General features: G+C 36.9%; 1 protein-coding gene across 1 annotated transcript in view; it reads right to left on the bottom strand.

The window, feature by feature from the left end:
* CDC40 (cell division cycle 40) overlaps positions 1–15,147 on the bottom strand; it is a 51,676-nt gene extending 36,529 nt beyond the window's left edge. The window contains exons 1-2 of the mRNA XM_023206021.1: positions 14,891–15,147; positions 3,053–3,139 (exon numbers count right to left, since the gene is read on the bottom strand). Coding sequence (XP_023061789.1) covers positions 3,053–3,139; positions 14,891–15,079 — 276 coding nt within the window. The 5' untranslated portion in view covers positions 15,080–15,147. The remainder of the gene's footprint in view (positions 1–3,052; positions 3,140–14,890) is intronic.
* Between the last annotated feature and the right edge of the window lie 364 nt (positions 15,148–15,511).

Genomic DNA, 15,511 nt, shown 5'->3' on the forward strand with positions numbered 1-15,511 from the left:
AAAAAAAAAAAAAAAAAAAAAAAAAAAAAAAAAAAAAAAAAAAAGAAGGAAGCTTGTCATTTTTGACAGCATAGATTAACCTGGAGGGCATTATATTAAGTGAAATAAGCTAGGGGGTGGGACAAGTATAACATGATCCCACATGTGGAATTCAAAAAAGTTGACCTCACAGAAGCAAAGAGTAAATGATTAGCAGGAGTTGGGTGGGTGGGTGGGGATGGAATGGGATGGAGGGGTTTTGGATGATGTTGGTCAAAGGATATACAATTTCAGTTAGATAGGAGGAATAAGTTCAAGAGATCTATTGTACAACATGGCGACTACAGTTAATAACAACGTATTCTTGAAAACCACTAAGAGTAGATTTTAAGTGTTCTCACCACAAGAAATGATCAGTACATGAAGAAATGCGTATGTTAATTAGCTTAATTTAGCCATTCTACAATGTGTACATATTTAAAAACACATTGTACATTGTAAATATATACAATTTTTGTTAACTAAAAAATTAATTAATTAAAAAGTATGTAAGTACTAATTCAAATCACTACCCCCAAAGTATGTATGATGTTCCCGAGGGAGGTAACTATCCTTAAACATCTGTCAATTGAATGAAGTAGTGGTTTACTTACAGGGTTAGGAGAAAAGCACTCTTAATTTGTAAAGATGTCGGTTGATAACTCTCAGAGATCTGATACTATAAGGATGTGGATCTCAAAAATCTTCAGTAGGTAGAATATTGGTGAGTCAGAATTTTAGCAGCATATTATAACATTGCAGGAATTAAGACAATTTATACTACTAAAAATGGGCTATATAAAATCATAGTTGTAAGTTCACGTACAGAAAAATAACCCAAATTACGGAACAGATAGTAGTATACTAGATTGTTGTACATTTTTCATTCATATTTATTGTAGTCATTATTGTTCAAAAGATTTATAAACAAATTTTAAGGTGAGAAGAGTCTGTTAACTTAATTATTTCCTGCAAATTAACAGAAGATCCCCACGATTCAATTTCATTGGTGGAATATGTTCATCTTATAAGACACAAAAATATTAGTACGAGAAAATTTCATTAGTGCTGGTTCTATGACCTTTGGCCTCAGTTTCCTCATCTACAAAATAAAAGATCTGAGCTATATGATTTCTAACAGTAACTAGTGTTTTTTTCCCTCTTAACTTCTATATTTTTTTCTATTCTGAAGTACTACTATTTTAAAGAGTCTGGAATTCTTCCTGAGACTTACGGATTTTATGGGTTTAGAGAAGCTAATTAATACATTTTTATCTAAGCAGATTTAAAAAGAACTGAGTGAAATGAAGAAATTACTAGACTAAAACAATGGCTACTATGTCTTCAAGTTCTATCCATTATGTGAGAAAAATTATCTGTATAACCAGGTAGACTATTTGGGAAAAGTCCTTGGTCAGAAGAGAGAAACAGTATTTTATAAAATAAAATAAGCAATTGAGTAAATGTTCAGAAGTAGCAAAGTCAAAGGCAAAGGGGTATACCCTGCAAACTTCACAATGGCCTTCAAACTGGTCTTCCAGTTTTAGAGAGATAATTAAGACTGATCTGGACTCAAATCTCTAAATTTGCCACTTGCTGGCAGTATAACTTAAGACTTGGTTTCCTCGCTATAAAATAAGGACACAGGTACTTACTTCGTAGGGTTGTAGTGAGGACTAAAGGAGATGAGGTATGTAAATCTTTCAGTAGGTACCTGGCATACAGTAATAAATGGTGGCTTTATTTTACTAATCTATATCCCTATTCTTTTCCATAATGCAAACTTATACCAAATAAATCTTAAAAATTCAGCTTTGATTATGCCACTCCCCTATTTAAGATCCTCACAAATCTATTTATCATTGACTAAATCAAAACTCTTCACCTTGGCCCCCAAAGCCTTGTACAATGTTATACAAAGTACCATTCTAGTCTTATCTCTCGATTCTTTCTTCTGGTAAGGACTTGAGCATTCCTGTTCTGTAGATCTTTTATGATTTGGCTCACACTGATCTCTTCTTGGAATCTCTCCTCATAAAAGCCTACCTAGTCACCAATGCCAATAATTAATATAAACAACAATGATGACTACCATTTGTTAAATGCCCACTCTGTGCCAGAGAGATTTTTTAACTATATCATACATTATCTGATTTATCTTTATACCTCAATAAAATAAAAATTATCTTCATTTTACCTACGAAAAAAACTAAGAACTTCCAAGGTTACACAGGGCTAATAAGTATTCAACTTAACTCCAAATCTCATGTTCTTGACCTGGATTGAATTGCTCAATTCAAATACTACTTCTTTCAGGGAACTTTTAAAAGAATTTACAACCAGATGCAATTTTTCCTTAAGCTTGAGTAGTACTTTAGAGGCATAATTAGAAATAGTCTCTATCATTTTTAAAAAATTCATTTAAATGATTTAAAAAATTAAAATTCTAGAAATTTAATCTTTTCTATAAACTTTCCTAAATGGATAATATTCAAAGACTTTCTTAAAGGAACAATATTAGCTGTTTCTGTTTTTTTTTAATTGGGAGAGGAAAAAAAAAATCCAGTACTTTGTTTTATTCAGAGCAGGCATCAAACACTGTGACTACTTTCTGGCAGTGTGTCAGTATGACATTTCAGGGGCATCTGTAACTAAATGTTTCATAATATACTACATATTGATGCTGGCAAGCCCCAATATTTTCCTTTATGGTTAATTATAATACTCCCTCATCAAGACTGAGAGGAAGATGTCAACTAAGTTCATATTTAAGAATCAGATTTCTTTTTTCAAAAGACATAGTTCCATGTTATCAGACATTTGTATGTAGACAGATAAGCAACTAGTGGATTTTTAAAAGTATTCTCACAAAAGCACACTACCTAAACTTGTGGAGAATAGAAGGATGTATTTTCTAAAAGCTTAAATAGTATGCTTATGTGAGAAAACCTTTAAAAATTCACTACTATACCTAATTATCTACTATGATTTAAATTCTTTAGCAAAACTCAGAACCTGAAATATGTTTTCTTACCTCAGGAGCAAACATGGTCTCATAGGTAGGATTATACTGAACTTCTTTGACAGCAGGGTCAAGGTGAACTCCAGTCTCCAAATCTTCCTAAAAAGAATACCAAATAAATACTAAAGATCTGATAAAAGACTATTTTATTTTAGAAGCCACATTAAAGTCACACTAGCCATCTTTAACATCTGTTTTATGGTTATAATGTATCATATGATTAATAATTCTAATCAAGGTTAATAAAATTAATGTATACAGTTAGTGTTAAAGGTTAAAATATATAAAAAAAATTTTCTTTTTGAAATACTGACTTTATTAAAACTTTAAAATTTTTAAATTTAAAACTAAATAAGTTAACATTACTCAAAGTCTTAAATTAGTTTAAGACATTCCAACTCTTCTTTGTTATTAACTCAAAAGACCCAAACCTCTACTGCCAAATTCAAAAGAGGTATTTCTTTTTGTATTCAGCAAACTGTATTAGATATGTAACCAAATTGCACTTGGTTGGGTACTGGACAGGAAACAAAAGGAAGTGACAGGGCCTGAATCTTCTAAATCTAAAGTCTTATGATCTCAGTTAATATTTCAAACATCTTAAATTCATTTCCCAGATTACTGAAAATAAAAATCTCGTCTCCACTGACGAATCACTGGTAGTATAACTTTTGCATAACTCCACCACTTACAAATATGACAATTCTCAAATTGGTATCTTTAGCCTGGACCTCCCCTGATTTCTAGAGACTTGTATATCCAACCTTCAACTTGGCATCTCTTCTCCCAAGACATCTAACAGACATCTCAAACTTAATATACCCAAAAGAGACCTCGTGGCCTCCCCTCCCTCAATGAATCCTTCTAGGCTTCTCTTAGTTAATCGCAATTCCACCCTTACAGTTACTCAGGCGAAAATCTGAAGTTTTCCTTGATTCCTCTTTATTTTACACTTTATATCCAATCCATCATCAAATCTTGTACCTTCTACAAAAAAAACAGAATTCAACCACTTCTGACATCCTCTATTGATGTGGCTCAACTTAACATCTTGTATCTGGGTTTTTGGAGTAGCTTCTTACCTGTTCTCCCTGTTTTCTGTCCCTGACCACCTATAGCCTCACTTCCCACAGGAGATAGTATGATTCTTTCAAAATATTAGTCAGGTTATGCTACTCCTATGCTCTAAACCCCCCAGTAGCCTCCCTAGTCAGAGTAAAAGCCTAACAAAGGCCTGACAAGGTCCATTACCACTGGTTCTCAGGAAGTAGGCAGGTTCCCTAGAGTAGTTTTACATGGCAATTTTGTTTTCCTGTGTTGTCCTGTCTGAACATTCACATATTAAAAACATATTTGATTATGAGTACCTTTCCTTTAATTACTGCGCTCATGTTCTATTTTAAAAATTGTAAAGAAGTTATATATCATCTACAAATTATATTTCAATAAAGTCGGTATTATAACATTGCTGTCATAAAATGACTGGTTGAGAATTTCCCCTCCATGGTCAGCCCCCTGCCCCTACTAACTTCTGTCTTCATCTAGCACTATGCCTGTGCTCACTTCACCCCAGTCTCATTGGCTCATCTGCTATTCCTAGAACAGGCCAAGGAACAATCCTGCCTCGGTGTCCCTATACTTATTGTTATTTCCCTTTGGAATGAAATGTTTTTCCTGTGGATATCCACACGATTGTTATCTCTCCTTTTAAGTCTCTGCTCAGTTTTTCTGCTTCCCCCTTACTTTGTTTTATTTTCCTCCATTATATTTATCCCCAATGGACATATATATTATCTCGCTCTCTCCACTAAAATGTAAACTACACAAGGTGGATTTTGCACACACAAATGTACAATCAAACCCTTTGAACTATCCCTATCACATCACCATCTTTATTCTGCTGGCCTCTTGTTGATGGTAGGATATATCCCCTAACACAATGCAAAGACAATGCAAAGTAACATCACACATTCTGCAAAACAGATGGGATTTCATGAAGTTGATACTAATGTTGCAGAAGCAGCAATGCCACAGACAAGTGAAGATCTGGTAGAGTTAGACCAGCTGATGACCAAAGACTAAAAAACCGACAAGAAAAATACCATAAACCTACATTCACTGTTCCAAAATTTGACCACTCTTAAAAACACTTTACCATGGCCCCTGTATCAAAACAGGCAACTTAGTTTCTCTACTTCTTAAAGATTCAGAGCCTATCAGGTCTCTTGAGCCTCTCTCCTCTCTAAACTGCCCATATCTTTACCCTATCTTATCCTATCCTTTTCATGACTTCAATTACCACCCTCAATTTTTATCTGCAGCCTTAATCACACACCTAACTTTGGATCCACATATCCAACTGCCTACTAAATTTCATTATATGAATGTCCCACAGCATCAAACACTATGCTATGTCCAAAACAGAACTTACCATTCCCCCATGACTCCATCTTCACTAAGAAATCAGGCACAGTCTTGCTGATTCTACCTGTGAATACTTCTCCAGCAATCTAACATTTACCCTCCCCTTTTTGCATCCCAGCTATACTGGCCTAGTTAGGGCTTCATTATATCTGGCCTGGCCTATTGTAATACTTCCTTATCTGCTTTAATACACCCTCACTTTTGCCATATTAGACTAATTGCTGATTTTTAAAAATAGCAAGCACTTTGACGCTTTCTGTGCTGCAGGCAATGTTACCGCCTTACATCTTAGGCAATGCCTTTATTATTTTATGTCGCCTTCTTATTTTTCCTGATACTTTCCCTCCTCCTGCCTCAGGAAAACTGTTGTTTTTGTTTGTTTGTTTGTTTGTTTGTGGTACTAAAAAAATGCTGTACTCTATTTGATAGTACTTGTGATATATTATTTGTTGCACCTGGCTTTTACGTACATCATATATCCTCACTGCTCAGAACACAGAGCATTCAGCACATATTCAATAAATATTTGTTAAATTAAACTGAAGAAAGAAAAGCCAAATCCATAGAGAAATTAAGTAGGATAAGGCTGACCAACAATCACTGGATTTGGCAATTATGTCACAAAAAACCTTTGCGAGAGTGACTTTGTTAGTAAGGACTACGGAAAGCCATCTGCAAGAGGCAGAGGTGTAAATGAGGATCTAGAAAAACACCGTATAAATCTGTACTGAAAATATTTGGTGATAAAAAACAGAACAGGTGGGGTATCAGGTTGAAGGATTTTCAGGGTCAAGTTTTTCTTCTTCCTTAAGAAGAGACTAAGTCAAAGATGTGGTCAATCGTAGGCTAGAAGGCAGGTGACGGCAGGGAGAGACACATGACAAAAAGGACCAGATAAAGGTACAGCTGTCCTGGAAGAGGTAGGAGGGAATAAAATTCAGGACATAGTTGAAAGATTAGCCTCTGAAAAGAGGACCGCTCTCTTTGGGATGAAATGGAGATGACAAAGGTAAGAATGGGTGATAGATGACAGATGTTTGGAGATGTTGGGAATCATAATTGATCTCTTTATTTTCTTGGTGTAGTCAGGGCACAGGCATCTTTATAAAGCAAGCACGGAGCTCCAGATTCATTTATTCATTTAACAAACATTGATTGTGTGCCTACTATGTGCCAGGCACTGTCCTGGGTCCACAGAAACAGACAAAGATACCTGCCTTTGTGGAGTTTATATTGTAGTGGAGGCAACAGACAATAGACTATATAATACCTAAATAAGTTATAAAGCTCTCTAGAAGAGGCTAAATAATATGAAGAAAAAGAATTTAACAACACTAATGTGCCAGCACCAGAGCAGACACCCTATTTCATATAATCTATGAGGGTAAGTGTTAGTAGGATTAAGTCACTTAACCCGAGCTACTAATAGAATAAAAGGGAAGGGGAAGAGCTCAAAGTAACCACAATGAACAATGTTAAAGAGACCTAATTAGTGACAAATTAAACAATCACTGGCAGAGTAACTAGGTGTATCAGTCAGGGTTCTTGGTTGCAAGCAGCAGGCTGATTCAGCATTATAAAATCCTTATGAGTTTCTCTTAGAATTACCAGGAAGTGTGGAGAATAAGCTTTGACAAGTAGGCAGAAATAAAGGGTCAGTATACATTTAATAGATGAAATCACAATTCAAAATTAATCATCACAGAACCCATCCAGTGAGGATAATGACTGAACACTACTACTAAACTGCTATGGCTACCACTGGATGCTGCTATTGAAACTACTGGCCTGAGAAACTAGAAAACGTTGATCACCGTTGCCAATTTTAAGTCCTCTTTCCTGGCTTCTTTGCAGATAAATTTCAGATTAGAAAGCTTAGGTTGGTGCATCTGTTTGGCTGAGCCCATCAGATAACTCACCCAACAGTCCTGAGCCTTAGCTGAAAGAGAGCTGAATGAGAATAATATGGGTTTTCAGCTTCTGAAGATGGGTGATGAACAGGGATGTTCTTCACATTAAAACCCTTAAGAAAGGGGTTTCAAATGCTAGGCCACTGAAAAGATGACAAATATTATCTATATCACCCCAGAATGAACACTAGAATCTTCACTGACGAAAGATACTATCTTGCATACGGCCCAATAGCAAACTCAGTACTATAAGGTTAGCAGGTTACATACAAATTGCTTAAACTGCATAAAAGCTAAATTAAATGCTTTCTCTTAATATTCAACTCCTAGTAACAAACTGCTTAAAATAACATGAGGCTTAGCCACATTCATACCTTCCCAAAGGATTTTATAGTGTACAGTTGCTAGAACCACTTTATAATATGGGATACGAGATCTTTCCAATTACGGGTATTTAAAAATTCTAAATTGAAATTATTTTGAAAAGTATCATGACACATCAATTTTTAAATGCAAAGTACAATGTAAGAAATTACTGTTTATATAAGCAACACTGGCAACCAATAAAAAACATAAGTAAGTCCCAGTCTCTGACTCCTGCTAAAATTATAGAACAAATTGAACAACCCTCAAGAAAATAAAGGGCTGTCATTTTACAAAAATTTAATTAGAAAACTTGGACAATACCACAACCTTGTTTTAACACCCATAGGAGTTCAGTACCAATTAGGCATGCAATTGGAATTACCACAAAACAACAAATAATTTCTATTCAGTTTCAATTATCCACAAAAATTAAAATGCAGGAAGTGAAGGGCACCCTGTGGGCCAAATAAGTTTAAATAGTTTATCTTTTGTTGATTCAAAGTAATTTGAGAATAAAACTAGGTAATATTCACTTTTTAGTCTTTTCCACATTTCTTCCTGTGTCCAAATAAGAAAAGAGGCATAAAAACACCATGTAAACTATAAAGCGGATCACAAATACTATTATTATAAATTACTTATCAATTTATGGCACAGTTTTTTTTTTCATCCCAGGAAATAGAAATGACTAAACTTCCTAATAGAAGAATTTAGGTGAATGATATAAAAGAGAAATTCAGATAAAGATATCCTCTGAGTTTGGCCCTTAACAGATTGCAGAGGAAAAGGTGGTCCATTTGAAGCTCACAAATACAAGAAACACCACCCATGAAAACACTGAAAAATATGCCTCAAAATTACAGGCAGAATTTGTATTTTACTTTAGTTGGCTATGCTAAGGCAAAGAATACACTGGGGGGAAGTAACACAGTCACTAGTTGAAATGAGAGAAAGCCAGATCTGTTTTTGTTTTTCTAACCTTAAAGTCACTTAATAAGCAACCCTTGCAATCCAACAGGGTCCACTGCATGAATTCTAAAGTGCAAAACCTTACACTCTTGCATTCAAAAATTTTTATCTAGAAAATACTCATTGTCATACATATACCGGAGAACACAAATATGCATAATTGGAGTTCCAGAAGAGAAGAGAGAATGGGACTAAAATAATATGTGAAGTGATAAGAACTGACAACTGCTAAGAAATGTCCAAAGGTCCACATTTCAAACCAATTGATCCACAATTAAAGAAATCCAACAAATTCTGAACAGAAAAAATAAAAAGAAATCCATACACATGTATCCTATAATAAAACTAAAGAATGAAACCGTATCTCAAAAAAATTGGGGGGGGGGGTGTCTTAAAAGGTGTCAAAAGAAAAAAGAATATCACTTCCAAAGAGAAACAACTACACCAACAGCTGATTTATCAGTAACAATGAAAATCAGAAGACAGTAGAATATCTTAAAAGTGCTGAGAGAAAATTGCCAGCTAAGGAAACAACCCAGTGAAAATATCCTTTGAGAAATACAGTTAAATGAAAGCATTTTATTTATGTATTTATTTATTTATGAGACAGGGTCTCACTCCGTCTCCCAAGCTGGAGTGCAGTGGCGTGATTCTGGCTCACTGCATCCTCTGCCTCCTTGGCTCCAGCGATCTCCCTACCTTAGCCTCCCAAGTAGCTGGGAAGTGCACGCCACCATGTCCAGCTAATTTTTGTATTTTTTCTAGAGACAGGGTCTCTCCATGTTGCCCAGGCTGGTCTGGAACTCCTGGGCTCAGGCGATACGCCCGCCTCGCCCAGCCAAAACATTTTAAAAGACAAACTAAAACTGAAAGCATTTGCCACTAAATCCTCACCAAAGGACGTTCTAAAGAATGTGCTACAGGCAGAAAGTGATACCTTGCATATGAGATGCAAGAATCATCATCATTCACCATCATCTTATGGAGGGTGTATGTGTATATGTAAATGCATGCATATATACCAGACAACAATAGCTAAAGTAGGAGTACAGGGGATGTGAATAAAATTCAAGTGTTCTAAGGTTCTCGCATTGTTCAGTAGAAGGTAAAAGTACTGATCAAATGTGCTATGCTTTCTAGGGGTAACCACTTAAAGAATGGAAACTGACTGCATGACTTAAAACAAGCACAGGGACAGAATGTAATGATTTAAAAAATCCAAAAGAAAGGATGCCTAGCATACTAACTTTCTGCCTTTCCTTTTTTCTGTGATATGTGTTTATGACTATACTTTTTAAAAAATTGCCATGGCTGCATCTCACATGTTCCGTTGTATAGTTGCTTGGAAGTGCAATGTCACAATTTTCAAATATGGAAGTTTTATAGCTATCTTTTTGTGGTTAGTTTCTAGCTTAGATGTACTGTGGTCAGAGAATGCGGTAATAAGATTTTAAATCTGTTGAGACTTATTTTATGCTCCGGTTCAGGGGTGGCTAACTACAGTCTGTGGGCCAAATCCACTCCACAGTCTGCGTTTTTGTACCAACAAGCTAAGGATGGTATTTGCATTTTTAAAGGCTTAAGAAAAAAAGATGAAGAAAAAGAAAGGGCGAAAGAGAGAAAGAAAGAAGTGACAGAAACTACACAGGGCCAGCACAGCCTGAAATATTTACTGTCTGGCCCTTTACTGAAGTTTGCCAATCCCTGGTCTAGCACACCGTCATTTAAAAAATGTTTCATTATGTTTCAATGTTTCAAAATGTTTTCTGTGCCTGAAAACAACATTCTGTGTTGCTGAGTGCCATGTTCCCTAAGACCTTTAGATGCAGTTTACTAATTTTTTCACATATTCTGTATCATTATTTATATTTTTTGCTTGTTCTATCAATTATTGAGAGGTATATAAAAATCTCCCACTGTAATTGTATATGTGTCCATTTCTCTTTGTAGTTCTGTCAATTTTTGCTTAAATATTTTGAGCTTACATTGTTTTATATCTCCCTGTGAACTGAACCTTCCATCATGATGAAGTGACTCTTTTGTTTCCAGTAATGCTTTTTGCTTTAAAGTCTATTTTTATTGATGTTAACACAAACAGTGTTAGCTTTCTCTTAATTAAAATTTGCCTGGTACATCCTTTTTATTTTTATTTTAGATCTTCCTGGAGGTGGTAGTCAGCATGGCAAGGCAAGAAAAATAAATAAAAGAAATAATGATTAAAAGAAAGAAAAAATACTGTCATATTTGCAGCTGATATGGCTATGTAAGTAGTAAGATCAGTTGTAAGTAGTAAGATCAGTTAGAAAGTTAAACAAATGAAAATACAATAACATAAAAATAAGAGGCACCTAGAAATAGCTCTAATAAAACTGTACAAGATTTTGATATGGAGACAATTACAAACTTTGGAAGAAAAAAAAAACTAAAAAAAGGCCTAAACAAATGAACGGATATAACATTATCTCCAAGTTGACCTATGACTCAATGTACTCCCAAACAAAATCCCAATTGGGTATTAGTAGAACTTTCCAAGTTAATTCTAAACTGTATATAGAATTACAGGGCCCAGAAGAGCCAGCCAAAACATTCTTGAACAACAAAAAAAGGCAAGGGAACTGCCCAATCACCTGTCAAGCCATATTATTAAGAATGTTCACACTGTAGACAAAAATTAATGTCATATGGATTAATGACTTAAATGTGAAAAGTTTTCGAGAGATAATACAAGAGAATATTTTCATGACTATGAGTTAAGGATTTCTCAAACAAGCAACCGGAACCACAATACATAAAGGAATAATTTGATAAGCGCAGACTATATAAATAATTGTTCGTAAACAACAGGGAAAAGTGAGAAGACAAGTCACAAAAAGAAAAAAATTTTGCAACACACACAATTGACAAAGGATAGTATCCAAAATAGGTAAAGATCTCCTAAAAATCAAAAGGAAATGACAACCCAATAGTTGCTTTCAAAAGAAAAAAAAATTAAATCACCAATAACATATATGAAAAGATACTCAACTGCAGGAAAGAGCTCAGAAAAAAACATGAATTAAGAATGCTGCATAAATGTATTCTCTGCCAAAATGCTTGCTATTAATCCTAATATAATTAGTCAACTACAGATGAATATATTTGCAAGCTTCACCTCTCCCTTGGTCATTTTCCAATTTTCCAATAATTTGCAATCATTGTATTTACTATGCATAAGTTTGTTTTCCCTTTATATAAACAAGTGTTGGTTCATAAACTAACAATGAGCAATGCCCTCTACTCTCTCATAGAACCCAGACCACTGGGTGGACTAGCCCCAGCTCTACTTCTAATGGACCTCTGGTACCTTATGCAACCTTTCCTCCGGGGTTTCCTTATTTATTCGTGATTGAACTAAGTGAGTTCTACACAGACACCTCCAACCCTGCCACTGCCTGTCCAGCTCTAAAATTCTGATTCTTAATGTGCATACTTTTACAAGACTTTCTTTTTCATTCTATTCTCTTACCAAATATACTTCCCTAGTCTTGTGTACTAGGCACCGGAGACACAAATGAATGGATACATCTCTGGACCCCAGGGTCTCACAGTCCAGGGCAAAGAAAAAGATGAACAAGTCACGGCAATGTGCTAAGTGCTATAGTTAAGATATGATAAAGGGGCTAAGGTAGAATAGGAGGAAATGTGCAGTGAGACTGAAGGACCATAGTGTTTGGAATGGGGGAAGGAGGCACTAGGCAAGGGATTTCCAGGCAGAAAGACTAGCGTGGGCAAAATCTTCAGAGGAAGAAAGAAAATTTGGCTTTCAGGGCTTTGTAAAGAGTTCAGCATGGGAGAATAGCAGCCCTCACATGTTACCAAAAAAACTTAGAAATTACCCATTGGACAACATGGTGTCTTTGGGCAGGGAAGTGATAGGACGTAAGTGGAATTTACAAAGATCATTCTAGGTGCCCTGTGAAGAAAAGAATGGGGTATAACACTGGGAGACAAGAAAGGAAGAAGTAGAAATATCAGTTAGAAAGCTACAACTGTCTGAAGAGAAATGATGAGCATCTGAACTAAGCAGTGGCAGCAGAAGAGAGAGATTTGATGAGTATCATTGAGTTAAAGTGGACAGGACCCACTACTCAAAAGAAGAGGCTGAAAGAGAAAGAAAAGAATAATTCCTGGGAGAAATAAGGAAGATATGAAGCCTGCACCAGTGAAAATAGTGAGGAAGGAGTTGATGTGAGATAAATTAATGAACAGAAATGTTAGAATCAATTGAATGACTAGCTTCAGGAGCTGAGGAAGAAGGAAAAGGATACCTCCTTTGTTCTTGGCTTGAACTAGTGGGTGGATCGTGGGATCATAGATCAAAATGGGGAAAACAGAAGTGGATTTTGAAGGAAAGAAAATAATTTTTCAACACACTGAACTGGAGGTGGCTGAGTGCCAATCTGCAAGAGACAAATGTACAACTACAGTGGGAGATTTTTATATACCTCTCAAGGTTGTAAGCTAGCAAGGAGGATAGAACTGGAAATAAAAGGATAGCAAGCATGTGGCACTGTTAAAAGGGCTTTACATCTTTTATGGCAATTCTTATAATTCTGTTAGATAGGTACTACTGTTATTCCTACTTTACAGATCAGCAAAAATTAGGCACAGAGCATTTTAGCAACTTACCCAAGGTCCCCAGGTGGGTAAGTGCTGGAGGCAGGATTTGAATTACAGTCTTAATTCCAGAGCCTGTGCTAACCATTCCACGGTGTTCACCTTGAGCTAGAAGCAGCACAGTCTGAGGTTGAAGGTATGGGAGAATATGTGGAATGCAAAGAGGACTAAGAGCAGAGTCCTGGGAAACACCAGTATTGAAAAGGGAGAGTAAAATACTTGGAACAGAATGCTGAGTAGAGCCCCATGGCAGCGAAACAGAGAGAAAGTTTCAAGAAAGAGGAACGAACGAACAGTGTCATTTGATGCAGACATTTAAGTCAGATGGCTGAATTTGACAACTGCAAGGCCTGGGACATCACTCACAGACAGTTTCCCAAGAGGGTAGGGCCAGACTGCATTGGGTTGAGGAGAAAATGAGACGAAGACAAAAAGAGAGCTCCAAAAAGCTGAGCTGTGAAAGGAGACGACTCAGGAGGTTACTGGAGGGGCATAAGTTTGGAAAGTTTTGTTTTGATAGTAAGTTAGGAGGATTCTAAGCATTCTTTCATGCCAGTATCATTCAGTCCATTTTTAAAAAGTAAAATTCACAGACAGCTTGTTAAAAATCTGTAAAACACTTCTTAAGTCATTAAACTAGACTTGGGGACATGATACAAAGGAATTTTTGGACACCGCCTCCCATCTTCACATCTTGAGCTGATCACCTACCTCGGGCTCTACTGGGCCTACACTATCAATTGGTAGATGCACTCATCAGGCTCTAGACACATCAGCTTTTCCTCAGTTCTTCAAACACACTAAGCTCTTTGCCTTCTCAGGCTTGCCTGTCACCTTTGCCTGGAAACTCTTGCCTGAATCAGCTTCCTCCATTGAGATCATGCAGCTATTTCTCAAATCCAAGGCCTCTTTCTCACTGTATTAACATACATAATCATAAAACATTTACTGCACTCTCACTAGTTACCAGGCTCTGTGCTATATGCTTTATTTGTGTAATTTCACTCAATTTTCACACTCATCTTCTCATGTAGACAGGTGTTTTGAAAATGATCTCCACTTGTACAGGTGAGGAAAGAGAGGAGGCTGCATAACTTGCCCAAGTTCACATTAAGTGGTGGTGCCAGGATTAGAATCTAGTTTTTCAAAAATAAAACAAATGGAGGCCACTGCTCACTTCAAGTGAAGGTACAATACTGTAGTTTGGGAACTCCTGATCTAATTTTATTTATGTTCCGAGATTACATCTGCACTTTACAGGCTATGTCCCTAATCCACAAATTCAAATTTCACCCCCTCTTTCCACTTGCTTTCTGATGGCGGGAGGTAAGGGCAGAGAGCATCGGAGGGGTATTCCGAACTTCCAATTCTGCTTCTCCCGAGGATGCATGTGGGAAGGAGAAGAAATTCAAACGTTAGCAACTTACCTCTGAGCAATGAGGTAACCCGGGACCTAACAAGCGGCCGGCAGTTTTGGAGCTGAAGCCAACAATTCCCACACCGCATCAGTAGCAAAGGTGCTTACCTTAACTGCCACCTCCGGAGCCGAGTCCACTGCCACTGCTAGAGACGGCTTGGCTGAAGGCGATTTAGTCAAGTGCATGAGGGAGTCGGCGGCTGGCAGCGGACACCGACTGCTCTCACTGTCCGAGTCCGATTCGGACCCTGAACCCGAACCGTAGGAAGCGGCCAGAGCTGCAATCGCAGCCGACATGACGGCAACAAATCTTCTGCGGAGACCCTGTCAGGGCGGAAGAAGAGGCTCCCAGGTCCTGACAGATTGCCATGGAACACATCATTAACTTTCTTTGCTAGGAAATAATTTCTTACATTTTAAAAAATAAGCTAATTATTATTAGAATAACTACTGTCGAACTGAGAGCTTAAAAAAGTTTATCTAGGGAAAAAGAGAGAATTATAATAGCTTATAACTTTCAGGACCTAGTTGACTAAAGAATACGAGTTCCAAAATACCTTGAGGCCTCGCGGTCCTGCACTCCCAGCGTGCAGCGCGGCAGGAAGCACCAGAGGGCACAATGGGAAGTGTAGTTTGGAACGAGGGGGCGGGACGGGGGCGGGTCCCTCCTTGACCCCGCCCCCGAATGGATGTTCCATTCAATTGGCTGTCATCTTCCCTCATTCCCTA

This window comes from Piliocolobus tephrosceles, chromosome 5 (assembly GCF_002776525.5).
Source record: "Piliocolobus tephrosceles isolate RC106 chromosome 5, ASM277652v3, whole genome shotgun sequence".
NCBI lineage: Eukaryota > Metazoa > Chordata > Mammalia > Primates > Cercopithecidae > Piliocolobus > Piliocolobus tephrosceles.